General features: G+C 51.8%; 2 protein-coding genes across 5 annotated transcripts in view; one reads left to right on the forward strand and one right to left on the reverse strand.

Annotated features, from left to right (window-relative positions):
* The first annotated feature begins 7,721 nt into the window (after positions 1 to 7,721).
* Positions 7,722 to 8,960, forward strand: FOXE1 (forkhead box E1). Its single transcript, XM_031450071.2, has one exon. The coding sequence runs from the start codon at positions 7,839 to 7,841 to the stop codon at positions 8,958 to 8,960; it is 1,122 nt and encodes a 373-aa protein (XP_031305931.2). The 5' UTR covers positions 7,722 to 7,838.
* A 294-nt stretch (positions 8,961 to 9,254) lies between these two features.
* TRMO (tRNA methyltransferase O) overlaps positions 9,255 to 16,957 on the reverse strand; it is a 51,952-nt gene continuing 44,249 nt past the window's right edge. For 2 of the 4 annotated variants that reach the window (XM_064490330.1, XM_064490333.1), the window contains one exon: positions 12,208 to 12,320. In XM_064490330.1, coding sequence (XP_064346400.1) covers positions 12,299 to 12,320 — 22 coding nt within the window. In that variant the 3' untranslated portion in view covers positions 12,208 to 12,298. Of the gene's footprint in view, positions 10,086 to 12,207; positions 12,321 to 12,480; positions 15,953 to 16,957 lie in introns of those variants that run through there. The other 2 variants (XM_064490332.1, XM_064490331.1) reach the window with 2 other exon arrangements.

Consider the following 16,957-nt stretch of genomic DNA (forward strand, 5'->3'; position numbering starts at 1 on the left):
CGGTAAGCAAAGCAAACCTGGAGAAGGAGGTTGAGCTGCTTACCTGAGCTCGGACTGTCTTACTCACTCACTGGGTAAAGCTAATGTCAATCATCTCTGGCCAGCAAATGCCCTGACAATCAGAGGCAGCGCCACAAACTACGTGCAGGAAATAGTAGCCTGTCTATGAGAAAGTTAGAACTTGGGGGGAAAAAGTGATAGAAGCCTGTAGATAGAAGCTATTGTATTATCCCACTGACCCAGAGCTAATTTCTAATAGTCCATCTGGTCCCACCACCTGGGGCCAGTTTGGCCCGGCCAGGGCTCGAGGAAGACAAAGAGCCACATACAACACCCACTAAGGTGAGGTCCCCTAACGGGATCCCAGGAGCAGTCTCTCACCTCTTCCCTATGCCAGGAGTATGTCTAAACCCAGTCAGGAAGGTAAGCCCAGATCCCCTACTCAGCCCCATGGCCTCTGCAGTCCTACCCTACTGGGTAGTAAGTGTATGGATGGCTTCAAGACTGAAGAATATGCTTCTGAATATGCCCAGCTCAACGCTGAAGCTTTCTCCAAACCTCCTGCAAAAAGGCTGGGCCAGATCTGCCTGGACAGAAACCAGGTGCAAAGTCCTAAGTTTCCAGGACACCTGGGAGAGAGGCTGCCCCTGAGAGACTGTCAGACTGCAGCCTAGCAGCGCCAAGTTAGCCAGACTGCCTCTAAGATGGCCCCAGGATCGTCCCAGTGGCCTCCATACCTGAACCTAGCATAGAAGATGCTGTTCTGAGTCTGAACCTTCCCTCAGGCCTGGTCTGCCACCTGTGAGACCCCTGCTTCCGGGCTCTTTTGCAGCTGCCCACCTGCCTAGATGGCATATCAAGTCATCATGCCTTCCAGATCCAGTGCTCTGCCTGTTCTCCTGGATGTGCCCCAATGCCCAGTTAGTAACAGGCCTGAGACTTGCCCCCAGGTCTCCTGATATGTTAGTGAATTTATTGTATGTAAAGTGCTTAAAACAGTGTCTACACATAGAAGAGTTTTACATGTGTTTGCAGTTAATATAAGCAACCATCACAACTATCTTATGACATTAGTATTATCCCCATTTTATAGATAGAAAAGCTGAGATTCAGAGTGAATTTAAGTGGCTGAAGGTTGCACAGCTGGGAAGAACTAGAGACAGGAAATGACCCAGAACTGGATGATTCTCAGTAACTGGCTCTCACAGCAGGGCCACATTGTTCCTTGGGCCAGGCCCTGTGCTGGTGACCTAGGTGCCCAGTTGCAGGAAGCCACACTTCCTGCCATCAAGGAGCGCCCAGAGAAGAACAGAGACAGTCACATAACCAAATTACTACATCACAAAAATGTGTGACAAGTGCTAAAATCCAAACTTGCTGGGGCAGGCCCAAAGAGGGAGTGTTTGACTTACTCAGGCAGATCAGGGAAGACTTCCCAGAAGAGGAGACATTTGAGCTGAGGTGGGAGGGGGACCAGCTATTCTAGGCTGAGGGTAAGAACTTATGCAAGAGAACTGGAGAAGATTTGGTGGGGAGTCCTCTGAAGCTGGGAACAGGGAAGACCAAGGTGGCGGGGAGGTGCTCCATTGTGCAGGGAGGGCCCTGAACTGCCCTGGAGTTAGGGGAGCCACTGAGGGCCTTTGAACAGCCAAGCAGCCCAGTTTGTGCAGAGACAGACAGCAGGAGGGCCCTGCTGGGGAAGACTGATTGGACCCTTAGATTTGTCCAGAAGGCTGGCGTGTGTAACCCTGTGCTCCCCTCTCCCTGAGGCAGGCTCAGCAGAGCTGAGGTAGCTGAGGGCTCCAGAGGTACCTGGGCAGAAAGACTGAAGATCAGGACTTACACCTGCTCCAGCATCCTCCTGCGTGAACGTGTGTCTGTCCCAGTCCTGCCATTGTCGGCACCATCCTCTGGGAGGGAAGAGGCTGGTATAGGCAGCCTGATGACCCTGGCAAGAATGTGTGGGCTTTCTTTGTGAATGACTCGGGAACATGTGCCCAGAAAGGGAAGATACATACAGGCTGATTCATACAAAGAGACAAAAGGACAGTGGACGAGACAGAAAGATACACATTCAGAGGCTTCGAGACAGAAAAAGAGAGCCAGAAAAGCCAGAAGGTAAGTGGCCAGAGGAGAGGTGGGCTGCCCATGCGTGTGTCTGAGGACAAGTGTGGCGCTGTGGGCACTGAGCAACCAGCCAGCTGGGCTTGGTACCTGCCTGAGGCAGCAGGAACTCTATCAAGCTCTAACTACCCCGTCCCCACTCCTACCCCCACCCCAGGAGCCCGGACTGAGCTTTGGGGCAAGCCGCCCTGCTGGCCACGGTGCCAGCCAGAAGAGGCAGCAAGGATTCGAATCAGAAGCCTGGGGCTCCGGGCTGAGCCTGGCCAACCAGGCTAGTGCATTTTGGCCCTTTTAAGATTGTCTTGCAAACCATGAACTCTGTTGCCCAAATGAAGAGTCACGGTGTTTTGCACAAATTCCGGGCTTCTCGGAGTCCCAAAGCCCTGGATAGAGCTCGGAAAAGCCAAGAAATCCGGAGGGCTCCTACAATCCCAGACGGTGGCTCCTGTGCCGCAGGTGTTAGAATCTAATCGAGGTTCACCTGCTGGCCTCGCTGAAAATTCCTGGGTCCAGCCCTCACCACCTCTGCTGGGGGCCAAGTCTTTCCCGGGAGAGCCCACCGCCACAGCCCAGCTCTCTCCTACCCGGTGGCCTGGGTAGGTCTGAGCATTTCTCGGCTCAGAATGCTCGCTGAGCGCCAGAGAAAACGTGGAGGAGCTAACCTGGGGGCGGGGGCAAAGTTGAGGTCCGGGCTCAGGCTCAGCTCCATCCAGGACTCAGTGTGCGGGGTGGGACAAGTCTCCGTCCTCTCCGAGTTGGCTTGCCTTTTTCACCGCAGCCACTGGAGCTCCTGGAGGTTGCAGCCGATTCCTGAACTCCCCATTCTGGGGACCAGAGGGCAGGGTTGGGAGACGGCTCCGGCTCCAAGGCAGGTACTGGGAGTAAACTGGAGGTGAGCCAGGAGGCTGCTGGCAGGGTGCAAGCTAAGCAGCGTGATGGGAAGAAGAAGGCTCCCCTCTCTGGGTTCCAGTTTCTCAGCCGGGTCCTGGGGTGATGATAATTCTCTATTCACAGTGTTTAACTGAACCAATGGCAAGAAAGCGCTAATAGCTGCATTGCCCTGACCAAGCTCGGAGGTCCCCATACCTCAGTAGGAACAGAAAAAGTCTACATCCACGCAGACCTCGAAAACTGGAATCACCATTTAACATACACAAACACACATACACACTCACATACTCCCTGCTAGACGGGCAGAAAACATTTTACTTTAATCAACCGCTACTTCTTTGAGAAGGTAAGACTTGAATTTTGATGAATGTCCACCCATGAGTGGGAAAGACTTGAATTTTCCCCCGCAGCTTGTCTTTTTTTTCACAACAAAGTTTCACCCTGAAAACAACTTAAAAGACAAAAAAACGATCACAGGTTGGCGATGTGCTCCACTCCATCCTCTCTACTCCCTGGAATAGGGAGGACAGGTAGGGAGTCCTCCACTTCACAGATGGGGAAACTGGGGCCTAAGAAGGGCAGCAGATGGCTCAAAGCTGCTGGGCCAGTAATGAGCTAGCTATAATCAGAGCTCTCACTCCGTGCCACTGCTGTGACCATTGGCTTGGCTGAGTGTGACAAAGGACCCACCCCCTTTGTGGTACTCTGAGGCCATATAGCCCACTAACCTGATTGTCCCAGAGTAACCCACACAGAGGTCAATATGTTCCCCCTGTACTGAGATTCTTGGATCTGATTTGCAAGCATCTGAGCCTGGGGTTTCCATTGTCACCCTGTAAGGAGACTGGCCCAGGCCAGGCCATTAAGCACAAGTGAGGCTCTGAGAACTCAGGAAAAGACAGAGGGGCCAGAACACCTGAGTTTCCCTCTCAGTGTAGAATCTCCTCTGCAAGACTTTAAGCAAGTCCCTTCAGCAGTCTGAGCCTAGTTTCCTTCCTGGAAATTCCAGTTAGAATTTCCAAGATTTCCTTAAGGGGTATGTGTGTTGGAGGGAGGGGGAGGAGTTACTTCTGCATTTGCATGAAGGGGCATCTGGGTCAAGGGATATGGAGGAATTTTCCAGGACTCCCTGGATCCCCTCCTTTATATTTACAAAACCCTCCAAGGACACTTCAAAACTCAGTAAAATAGTTGAGGAAGGTCTGCCAGCATTTTCTACAGATCATCAGCACTCCTCCCCTCATCCCCCACAAAAAACTGAACATAAAATAGCCTGTGAGGGGGCAGGTTTTTCCAAAAAGTCACGGAGGATACACGCAGGGCTGAAGGCAGGCACAACACCAGCCCACCCCTGCTGGAACAGAAGAATCATCCAAGGAACTGGAACCCACTCCGTAGCTTTCAAATGGTTCTCAGTGGGGTCTGTTACCCTATATACATTAAGGAGCACTGAAGCAGAGAAGGGGGAAGACTGGACAAGAGAAAATCAGGGAAGTGGTCTGGCACTGGGGGGATCTCTATGTATAGTTTTGATCCAAATGGGTAAAACGTCCCAGTTAACTCAAATCATTTAATTCAAATTTTACATCATAGATTCACAGAACTTTGAAATGTATTATTAAAATAAAACATGGAATAGAATTTTTAGGATCCTTTGTTCATGAAAATCTTAGACTCATGATCTTTTTATTGACATATAGTTGATATATAATGTGTTAGTTTCAGGCATACAGTTATATATATACAAATATATGATCATGCTCTTTATAACGCTAATCTCAGTATGCTAAGACTTAGTCTGATGCACAGGTACACCTCAGTAGCTGCAAAGTTTCAAAAAAGGAATCAGATTTCTAAAAGAATGGGTCCACAGACACAAAACAATGAAGCTCAAAATATCCTGAGACATGGAATTTAAAAGTAGAGAGTCATAAAGTCATTAAAGCATATGGTTACAAATATTATAAGAATTATTAGAATTAGATTATTTATATTATTGAATAGTGGATCTAATACCTATGTTTTGGAATTAAAGAAGACAAGAGTCATGGATTTTTAGGACCCAAATCTTCCAATCAGACATTCCTAGACTGAAATTCAAATTAAGTAATGTATACCTTAGAGCTGCAAAAATGTCTAAAACCTAGAGAAGCTGCAACTCCCAATAGTGGCATCATAGTTTCTAGCACAAAAATCTTGTTCCTAGTATCTAAAAATATGAGGAATACGCTTTTACACTTTGACTAGATGCTTAAAGTCGCAGGAACATAATCAGTGAAATAATTTGATGTCTGGTCATGGAATCCTAGAATTACAGAATCACGTTCTTTGATTTACGGATTCACATTAGGATAGTGGTCCCCAAATCTAATATCTGGAAACCCGAACCTTGGAAATAGAGAACCACAAAATCCAGTATTAAAAGACTGCTATAAAATCCAGTTCAAATTTTAAACTTATTTCCCTTTGAAAAAAAGTAACAGGAAGAAACCTGGGTTTTCGCATCTTCATTACTTCGGAAGAAGGAAGCTGGGAGTTTCGTTGAGCGAGTGAAAAGCCCTCAGCCCTCGGGATAAGTGCTCGAATCCGCTGAGGAATGTCTTCATGCAAACTGTTCAACTGCTTCCACACTCAGGTCGGCGGAGCGAGGACCTGGACTTTTTGCCTCTTTTTTCCAAAGGCAGTTGCCCAATACTTGGCGAGGCTGAGCCTGCCCGGAGCTCACCGCCAGGAAGAACGCGACTAAAACCCCTGAAGGCCAGCCGCCCGCGCTCTTGCGCCTCGCTCCGCCCTGCCCTGCACTCGCAGCCCCGCGGAAAGCTGGGTCTTGGCCGGAGCCTCTGGAGTCGGCATCAAGGCCCGAAATCCTAAGGGTAGAAGGGGCCCCCGAGATCCGCACATGCTCTCCTGCCCCCGATTCACAGAGGAGAAAATTGAGGGCTTGCAACTGTGAAGGGACAGGTCCAAGGCCTCCCCGCGAATGACTACAAAGCGAACCCAGACCTGCGGGGCCGCCGCCGCAAGCAGTCTCGTGGGAGGCCGGAATATGGCCTTAGGGGGCTGGCAGGAAAGGAACTCGGACAATCGCGGAGCGAACCGGTCGCGTCTGCCCGCCCCTTCCCCGGCAGACGCGCTCACCCAGCGCACCACCCCCCGGCACTCATCTCTCTCAGCCTTCACGCCCCACCAGGGGAAGAGCCTGCTAGGCTGCCCCCGGAGGTTTTGGGAGCCACCTGGAGCCCTCCCTGGCCTGAGCAAACTGGAGAAGTTTACCGAGAGAGGGCAGAAGCCTAGCCTTCATCCTCTCTAAGCTGTGCGCTACTCCGCATCATATAGAGGGGTCCCGAGTTACTCAAAGATAGACGATTAGAGGTGGGCGGGCAGCCTCTCCCTAAGTATCAGCAATGGAAGGACACTTGAGATGCAAAACCTCGGTACAGTCGAGGAACCTGGGAGCCAAAGAGGGAAAATAACTGCCCTTGGCACATGGCGGGGAAATGCAGTCCTAACAGACGCAGGCTGGTGTGAGGCTTGGCTAAGCCGCGAAGTCGCGGTGGAGCCGTGGCAAGCCACCTCCTCTATCAGACCTAGGAATCATCTGAAAGATGAAGGACTGGATGGGGATTGGCCAGGGAAGATCTGACTTTAGGTTTGAAAATCATCCTCGAAAGACTTTGGGAGTCAGTCACCTGGAACATCTTCTCCCCTCCTCGTCCCCCGCCCTCAAGAACCGAGCGCTCCCTCAGCCAATTATCACCCTCTCGGACCAAAAAAGTGAAGTGAGCCCCTCCTTTCACCTGAGGGTCCTAGCCTTCTGTAGATTCTGGTAAAGTCCAGAAGCGCTGAATTCGGGCGCCAAGGTCTCCAGAGACAGTCCCTGGCCTCTCCCGACCTCAGTCTCCCCGTCGGTGCGCAGAGACGACCTACCCGAGAGATCTCCAAGCGCCCTCCACGCTCGGACGGTGTGGTGCTCCCGCCTCGCCTCCACAGCTGCTCCTACCTGGGGAGGTGCGCCAGGGCCCTGGGGGCGGGCAGTCAGGGGGTGGGAGGGGAACCGGCACCGCCCCAAGCTTCCTGGTGCCTTTAAGGAGGAGAAGCCTGCAGAGGGAGGAGCCGGTCCTGGTATGTGCAGGGGAGCACCTCGCCAGCGGTCCTGGCGGCTGGGGGCCAACGCCGAGGAGAGGAACAGTCGCCAGCCGTCCCGCCTGGCCCGCGCCGCGACCTCGCAGCTGGCGCCTCGCCTCCTTGCCCTCCGCGCCTTTCACAGCCCCGGCCGCAGGGGCGCAGCCTGGGCAGCCTCCACCAGAATGCCCCCACGGCTGCAGTAACTGCCCTCGCTTCAGGCCTTGGGGCCCGCAGCCTCCTCTGCGCGCACGGCTTCGACGGTTATCCTCAGATCAGCTGGAAGCCCAGACCAGCTGCAAGCGCCCCAGCTCCAGGATCAATTCCGGGCCCCTTGACCACCTGGCAATCGTGCGCAAAAGACCCTTCGGCCCGCGACGGGAGCCTAGTCCCGGTCCAAACGTCACGTCGCTGTCGGCGCCTGGCCTCGAGCTCCAGAACACGAGCAGAGCCGTCGGTGAGCGGTGATACTCCTGAGCCTGTGTCTGCACTGAGCCAGCCCGGAAACCGCGGGCGCCAAGCCTCCAGAGCGTCCCTGGGAGGGAAGCTGTGCTCCCGGTGCCAGTTGCGAGGACCCCCAAGCTCTCCGCAGACGGGCCCACGGTCCGTTCTGGTGATCCTCCGTCCCAAGCCCGGCAGCTCCCAGGCCCGCCCCCGCACCTCGACAGCAGCGGACAGCGGGGACACGCGACGGCTGCGCCATGACGGCCGAGAGCGGGCCGCCACCGCCGCCGCCGCAGCCGGAGGCGCTGGCGGCCGTGAAGGAGGAGAGCGGTGAGGCAGGGCCCGGGGTCCCGGCGGAGGCTGCGGGTCGCGGCGCGGGCGGGCGGAGACGGAAGCGCCCCCTGCAGCGCGGAAAGCCGCCCTACAGCTACATTGCGCTCATTGCCATGGCCATCGCGCACGCGCCGGAGCGCCGCCTCACGCTGGGCGGCATCTACAAGTTTATCACCGAGCGTTTCCCCTTCTACCGTGACAACCCCAAAAAGTGGCAGAACAGCATCCGCCACAATCTCACGCTCAACGACTGCTTCCTCAAGATCCCGCGCGAGGCCGGCCGCCCGGGCAAGGGCAACTACTGGGCACTCGACCCCAATGCCGAGGACATGTTCGAGAGCGGCAGCTTCCTGCGCCGCCGAAAGCGCTTCAAGCGCTCCGACCTCTCCACTTACCCCGCATACATGCAAGACGCGGCCGCTGCCGCCGCCGCCGCCGCCGCCGCCGCCGCCGCTGCCGCCATCTTCCCGGGCGCGGTGCCCGCTGCGCGACCGCCTTACCCGGGCGCCGTCTATGCAGGCTATGCCCCGCCATCGCTCGCTGCGGCGCCCCCGGTCTACTACCCCGCTGCGTCGCCAGGCCCGTGCCGTGTCTTCGGCCTGGTGCCAGAGCGGTCACTCAGTCCAGAACTAGGCCCCGCGCCGTCAGGGCCAGCGGGTTCCTGCGCCTTTGCTTCGACCGGCGCCTCTGCCACGACCACCGGCTATCAGCCCGCCGGCTGCGCAGGCGCCCGACCTGCCAACCCCTCCGCCTATGCGGCTGCCTACTCCAGCCCTGACGGCGCGTACCCGCAAGGGGCGGGCAGCGCCCTCTTCGCAGCGGCTGGCCGGTTGGCCGGGCCCGCCTCTCCCGCAACTGGTGGCAGCAGTGGCGGCGTCGAGACCGCAGTGGACTTCTATGGGCGCACATCGCCTGGCCAGTTCGGAGCGCTGGGGCCCTGCTACAATCCTGGTGGGCAGCTCGGAGCGGGCAGTGGAGGTACCTACCATGCTCGCCATGCGGCCGCCTATCCTGGCGGAGTAGATCGGTTCGTGTCCGCCATGTGAGCCGAGCATAAGGGCGAAAATTCATAGATACCTCGACTGTCCTTATGAACTAAGTATCCGCGAAACCTGAGGACGGGACTAAAGAGAAGACCCAATTGAAAGCCACAAGGGAGGGACCGAGCCGGCAGGACAGGCGCAGCCTCCTCGTGCACCGTGTACACACTGGTACGCTTTGAAAATGGGAAGAGGTGACGAGAGGCATCCGCGGCCCACGGACTGGGACAGTGGACCCTCACTGAGGCGAAGCTCCAAAGGACGTGCCTTTCTGACATTCTATTAGGAAGGGTCCTTGGCTATAAAGCGGGCGCTATGTAGTGTCTACATCAGAGTCTGGGGTCTCCGAATTGTGGGGAATAACATGACTTCACTCTTCCCTGTACTTCAGGAAATTCGGGTCCTTTCACACAGTTGGGACTCTTGTGCTTTTGACTACTTACGACAATAAAAGACTCCAATAGCGCCTTCCTACTTAAGGTGAGGAGGACAAATCTGCAAAACAAGTAGCTGGGTTTTTTTAATGGGAAAAAAAAAATCTCTATGCTTCGCTTGACCAGGGGCTGGTTTTCCCTGCCTCTGAGAACCGCAGACCTGGCTCCGAGTCTGAACTGTACCCCAGCTCCACAATGTCACCCACTCCCATCACTCACACCCCCAGTTTCCCCATCTGTTAAACCAGAGGGCTGCAGAATTCGATGGTCCCGCATATGATCTTTAAGTGCCCATCATCATTGTTGCTGCCCTGCATATTTGGCAGCATGGGTGGGTCACCCAGAGCCTAATCGTATTCCAGGGAATGAGGACAGAGCTTATGGCAAACATCTAACTTAAAGTCTCTGGATTAGCTCCAAACACCGGTTATATCGTAATTTCTTGACTCTTTTGAGCATGATGTGCTGATCATTCGGCAGCTGTTACTGCTGGTTCACAAATGCAGTTTTCCAATGAGGCATATAGGAATACATTTGTCCATTGCCCACTCTTTCTTTTCATCAACAGCCCCAGACCCAATGGGTGAACTAAAATTCAAAGAGACGACAGGACTCAGGGGAGCCTGTTGGTAACAGCTTTCAGTATGTCAGGCTGGCTCTTCCATCCCTGGCACCCTCTGAGGTACCTTAGCAGCCTCTGTGCAAAAAGAAAAGAGAAAAATTAATTGGGGTGGTCAGTTAAGTAAGCTTTAGAAAGAAACTAGTGTTTAAATTTGTTTTGTATCCATTTGTTTGTTTCAAGCAGCAAGCTGACCAAAATCGGGGGAAAAAATCCAACCACTATCACACCTTTCTTTTGAGAAATCTTGTAAGTTTTGATTCTGGGGCTAAATTTTCCAGCATTAAATATTTCAGAGGCTTAGTGTGCAGCTTTCAGATAAACCTGAGTGTACAGATGAACTGTTTTAATAAAAATCTTGAGTAAGTGAGTTCTGGCAAGAGAAATGCAACCTCTTTGCTAAGGAAGGGTGGGGGGGTGAGAAAGAAGACTGAAAACCATTGGTAATTTTTAATTTCGGGGACTGCTCTATCCTGTTCATAAAGACATGTGAATGTGATTCAGTCCAGACGGGTATTTGTCTAAACCAGTGCTGCCAAACAGAAATATGATGCAAGCAGTTTATGTAATTTAAATTTTTTTCCAGTAGCCTCATTAATAAAATAAAAAGAAATCAGGTGAGATTAACTAATAATATATTGTATTTAACCCAATATATCCAGACTATCATTTAAACATATAACCAGTATAAAAGTGTTGAGATATTTTACTTTTTTCATACTGAGTCTTCAAAATCTGGAGTGTACTTTACACTTACAGCTTATCTCAATTTGGACTAATCACATGCCAAGTGCTCAATAGCAGTGTATGGCTGATAGCTATTGGACAGTACGGGTCTAGAGGCTGGTCTTCCTGACTTCGGTGATGGTAAATGACCATCTGTAGGCTAGGGGCAGCTGCAGCACTCACCCTACTGCCAGTGGGTCCAGATATCAGGCCCAGCCCTGTGACCTTGGAAAAATCTACATGTTACGTCTCCCTCATCTTCCTTTGGACCCTTGCAGGTTGAAATTCAAAGGATTCTGGTTCTCTCAGGCAGAAATCAGAGTGCCTTGCTGTTGGCTTTAGCGGGAAATTGAAACCCCTCCACCCAGGGGTTTTGTCCTTCCTGGCTGCCTGAAACCCAGCTAGGGGATTGGGGCTGGAGAGTTGTCTATGCACCCGTTAGTGCAGGTGTTGACCCTTTCTCTGGGTTTTAATTACCAAGTCGAGGTCTTTGGCAGCACCACTAACCTTAAGCCAGTCCCTTCTTTAGTGTCCTAATTTGAGAATGGGAATTTGTGACCCCTTCCTCAGAGTCCTCCTGAAGTTAAATGAATCAAGAGAGGTAGAAACGCTTTGTACACAGTAAAGTGCTGGGAACATGAGAGAGGAAAGGCTTTAACATTAAAAAAGCACCACATTTATCCCGAAGCCTCCTGGAGAGTGGCGGTAAAGCCAGGGACGAGAACGATGGGGAGGAAAAGTGAACGCGTTTTCGCCCCCAATTTGCCTTGTCAACGAGGACAACTGGTGAGATCGCGCCAAAAGCGAGGGTCTGTGAGCTTAGAGAGGAGACGCTGCGAGGAGGGAACTGGGTGTGTACAGCGGGAGCCGGCAGAGACGGCGAGACCCTGGAGGCATTGAAGACAGAGCGTCAGCCCTTCTCGGCCTCCTGCGGGCCGGCGACACACAAAGCTCGCGCGCCACCCGGGCCTGGCCAGGATGGACGCGGCGCAGGCGAGTGAGCACCGGTCGCACTTCTACCACAGAGGGGTCGGGCCGACCCTCCGGTCCGCGTGACTCTAGGACCTTGAGAACATTGACTGCTGCTTCTCTGGACAACTCTCCAAATCCTCAAACAGTGAAACCGGACCTCCCCGGTTCTCTGTCTAGGTGCTCAGAGATGGGAGGTGCGTTTCCTCTTCTCTTCTTCCTATTACGAAACCAGAAAAGTCGTTTGCCCCTCTCTGGGCCCCGCATCCCCAGCATCGTGTGCAGGCGACCCCCGGGCTGTGGGTAATTAGATGCGTTCTTCCCTAATTGCCCAAGGCTCATTAGAATTCGCCCCAGAGCTGTAACATTTATTTTCTTTCAAATTAACTTTGCTTGCAATTAAGCTTAGGAAACCAGCAACAAAAGCAGACTTGGCTCGAGGTCGTTTACTACGAAAACGGATTAAAGAAACTTCTTTCCCAATTTAAGGGGAAAGATTCCTGCGGCCAGAGTTTTGCGGGAGGAGCTCAGAGAGCAGAGGGGAAGGAGGAGTAGGAGGCTGCTTGCGGTGGTTGAGGACGCTGATGGCACTGGTCTTACTCCTCATCTCGGTGATTCCTGCCAGAAAGAGTAAGGGAAACCTCGCTGAAATGAGCTCGAGAGGATTTGGGCTGAATTACACACCCATGACGCGAAGCTGCTGTTTAACTACAGTTTATCTAGCACGTTCATGAACATAATCTCATTTACTAATAAGTTTGTAAGAATTTTCTTTTATTAAAATTAATTTTTTCTAATTACAAAATTGGTACATGTTCATTGTAAAAAAAAAAAAAAACACTTAGAATCAAAGGAACCCATAGTTCACCCAGGGAAAGCACAGCAAACACCTCAGTGAGTATCTTTTCTAGTTTTCGTTTTTATTTTTGTTTTTCTTAAGCAAGAGGCCTGAGTCTCAACTTTGTCAGTGAAACCCTGTGAGATCTTGAACAAGCTCCTTCCTGCACTGGGTAGGCCTCAGTTTCACTATCTACAAAGCTAGATGGCAGGTCCCCTTCCACCCTCACATTCTTGAACTCCTCTTTTTTTGATCATTCAAATCCAGAATGCACTTCTCCAAGGGCTGACAGCGGAGGCTTGCCCTCCTCGCTGTTTTACTCAAAAGCCTGAGGCCCTCAGGCCTTGCAGCTCTAAGTCTGTGGGGCACAGACTAGCTGCATGGGCATCCCTGAGAGCTTGCTAGAAATGCAGAATCTCAGATCCTACCCAGATCTACTGGGTACCTGCATTTCAGCAAGACCCTCCAGCAGTTCATATGCCCTAAACAGAGAGGCAGGGCTTTAGAGAAATGGGGAAAACATGTGTTATGCTGTTGAGATCAGAGACCCCAGAACAACTTCCAGTAGCCTCCTGTTTCTGAGCAAGAACCCCAACCAGAGATGGCTGCAGAGAGAAGAGAGGGCCAGAGTGGAGCCCTTCACCTCCTCCCTTGGCTGTAACTTAGAGTCTTGGAATCCTAGCTCTTAGAATGTATCTTACCTCATGTTGCCAGTCTTACAGGTGACTGTGACAGTGACATTCAACCAGAGTGTATCAGAAATCATCTTGAAAGCTGTGGGGTCAGAGCCAGGGCAGGAACCCAGGCTCCTGACTCCCTGCTGAGCCACTTTGGGGACCTTGGGTTCTAGTCACTGTACCTTCCCTAAGCAGCAGTCATTTGCCCAAGTATGAATTAAACGTGGTGGCTCCAAGCCCAAGTCTGGGCTAGTTGGTGATTTAGGAGAAAAATGAAGCTCTCTTCTCGGAACACAACAGTCAGCATGAAGAGGCCCCATTTCTGTGTCCCTCTGGGCCGAGGGATCCTATAGTAGAGCATTTTGTGTGCCGCTTAGACAGCCCGAGATTCAGGGCACCCTAATGAATCCTCACCTGCCCCAAACACACACACCTTTCTGGAGAATTTGGTTTCTGTGCTCATTCTGCTCCTGAGAAGTGCTGACTCCCGGGTGGGGTTGGCATGACAGGAGAACTGGGGAAGAAAATGTCCCTTATGAAAAGGGGTTCAGACAAGGGGCATGTACCATGAAGAATGGGGGCAGAGCCCAAACTGGCCTCTCTTCCCAGGATCACACGGCAACTCACTGGGAGAACCAGGACTCTCAACTCAGTGCTCACACGCGTTTTCAATAACAGGAATGAATAGGAATACCGTGAGAGTGTACAGAGCTTCTATAGAGCTGAAGGGACACGTGACTTACCCAAGCTCTCACAGCTATAAGTGTCCAAGCCAGACTAGAACCCAAGGGAGACTGCAACTGATCATCTTCTTCATAAAAGGCAATGTGGAAATGGAAGTAATCAGATCGAGGCGGGGGGGGGGTGAAGGTGGGGGTTGAGGGTTAGGGGTGGAGTGCAGCTTGGGGGCCTCCATTGTATGGATGGGTAAACTGAGCCTGGGATCAGCTAAATAAATAGCTTAGAACTACCCAGAGGGAAAGCAACATGACTAGTGCTCAGCCCAAACTGAGCAGTGAACTAAAGAAAAAGCATGGCAGATAGGTGAGGTGGGGATGGGGATAGGAGGTCCTGAATGAGTTTGGTTACTGGTCTCACTCTGTCCCTGCCTTCTTTCTAGCATTCTCTCTGGGCTAAGGCCAAAGCCAGCCTTTGCCGAGCTCCTGGAGTGAAGAGGATGACTGCTCCCTGTGGAGCTCCCTGTGCCCCTCTGCCAATCCCACAACCTCTCTTCTGAGAGCTGAGGCTCAGATTTCCACCTCAGCCCAGAAGGGTTAACTGGGTGCAGAAGTATGTAGTCAGGGAGGCCCTGGGGATCAACTGTCAGACCCTCCCAGGGTGAGGAAGGGATTGGGAGCTGGAATCAGGGTGGATCTCAGCCCTGGTGCAGAGCACCAGCTTATCTCACTATCTGAGAACCTGGAGTGGCTCCTCCTAGGAGTGAGGGCTGAGCAGAGCCCCAGCCATGGTTTTTCAGGCATAGAGGCACTCAGCAATCAGAGATAAAGTGTGGGAACCACAGCCTCATAGAGCCTAACTCTCACCTCTGCTATCAGTCCCCAGCAGCCAGCCAGGACCTCCTCATGGGTGCTCATGCATCCTCCCTCCATCCTGCCCCCACTGCCAGCCTCACTTCCTGAAGCTGAGCCCCAGTCCTGTGGAAGAAGGCTCCCTCCTGTCTGCAGCAGAAAACCCAGACTCCAAGAGTCCTGTGCCAACCCTCTTTCCAGCTTCATCTCCCATAGCTGCCCTTCCCGAACCTCTAAGCTCCAGCCAACACACCACTCGCTGTCCCCAGACACTTCTATGTGTTCCTGTCACCGTGAATCTGCTCTCACCATTACCTCTCCAGGAACCACTGACCCCTATCTTGCACCTCCCAAGAGCCTCTATCATCTCTCTCCTGGATCCCATTCTTCATGGTACATGAGCCCTCCTAACAGGGCTCCCTGCTCCCTCCACCGGTCCCCGCAGTCATTCCCCCAACAGCAGCCAGTGTGTGACAGGGCTTAAACATGAATGGATCATGTCACTCTCTCATGGAGGTCCAGACCTCAGGGCCAAGCAGTGACATTAGGAACATGGCATGCTCGTGAGCAGCCTTGTGCAGGGTTTCTTACACTGTGAGAAAATTATATTTAATATGAGCATCTTCAAAATTTCCCCCTCCCGTGTAACACTTTCCTTTTACCCCAAACTTTCATCAAAGCTTCATATAACTATTCAGCCTTGAGCAAAGTGCATATTTTCCCTGCAGTGGTGCTCAAAAGAAAGAATGGTGTCCCATCGTGGGGACTGGGCACAGGGGTCTTGATGGTAGAGCTGAGATGGAGCATGTTGAGGACAACCATGCAGTGGGCAACTCTGGACACAAGTAACAACATACTCTGGCACATTTAAGAAGGTGTGCCAGACACTGCTAGTTGTCTACCCAGGCATTTCCCCCTTCTTCTTTGCTCCCCAGACCCTGATTCTGTCCAGGTTGCAGTTGGTCATGTGTTTTAGGGGCAGTCTTATCCCTTGGGGTACCCAAAGGCTCAATTTGGACTTGTCTAAGGTAAGCATGGTCATGATTCCATCACTCTTGCCAGTGATTATTTAGAAACAGGCACAGGATGCTTTCTTGGCCAATGAGATGTCAAAAAAAATCTGCTTGGGGCTTCTCTGAAATATTTCTTTGTTCTTAAAGAGACAGGCGAAGAAAAATACCATATGAGATCGCTCATATGTGGAATCTAAAAAAAAAAACAAAACATAAATACAAAATAGAAACAGACTCATAGACATAGAATACAAACTTGTGGTTGCCAAGGGGGCGTGGGGTGGGAAGGGACAGACTGGAATTTTAAAATGTAGAATAGATAAACAAGATTATATTGTATAGCACAGGGAAATATATACAAGATCTTGTGGTAGCTCACAGCAAAAAAACAATGTGACAATGAATATGTATAACTGAAAAACTGTGCTCTACACTGGAATTTGACACAACATTGTAAAATGACTATAACGCAATAAAAAATGTTTAAAAAAAAGAGAGAGAGATAGGGGAAGAGAAACAGCCCTTTTCTTCCTCTTAATGTTGTCAGAGTGTGACTCCTAGAAGTGGGGCAGTCACGTAGGACTCAGAGGGTGACACCCTAGGTGAACAAACCAACTTGCTGAGGATGGCAGAGTCAAAAAGTGGGAATAACCTGGATGCCTGATGACATCACTGAGCTGCTGAAGGAACCAGCCCTGGAACGATTCATTACACCTGTGGGCAACAACAAATGTCCTCCAAGCGTAAGCCTCTCAACCTTGGGCTTCCTACGACTTGCAGCCAAATACATCTTAACTGACTCAGAAGATGACCCTTATGGGCAGGGAAAAACTGACTCTTGGTTTTCCCTTTGAGATTTCCTTGGTCATTCTTATAAATAAACATGCAGCTGAAAGGTTATCTAGTCCCACCCCTTGTTTTATAAAAGGAAAATACCAAGGACCAGGGCAGGTAACTTTCCACGGTTACACAGTGAGCTAACATCGTAGACCCCTGGCCAGGGCTCTCGCACACCTCTGCTCTTCCCCAGCTTCAAGTGGCCCAGCAGTGGCACCACTGACTAACGGTAACTCTGACATTATCGAAGAGCTGTATCCAGGGTGTACCAAGCAATTCCACAATATGTTATCCTTTGGATCTTCCCAACTGCCCTGGGAAGTAGCAGGTTTTGTTCAGATGAGGAAACTGAGGTCCAAGA

This window comes from Camelus dromedarius, chromosome 10 (assembly GCF_036321535.1).
Source record: "Camelus dromedarius isolate mCamDro1 chromosome 10, mCamDro1.pat, whole genome shotgun sequence".
NCBI lineage: Eukaryota > Metazoa > Chordata > Mammalia > Artiodactyla > Camelidae > Camelus > Camelus dromedarius.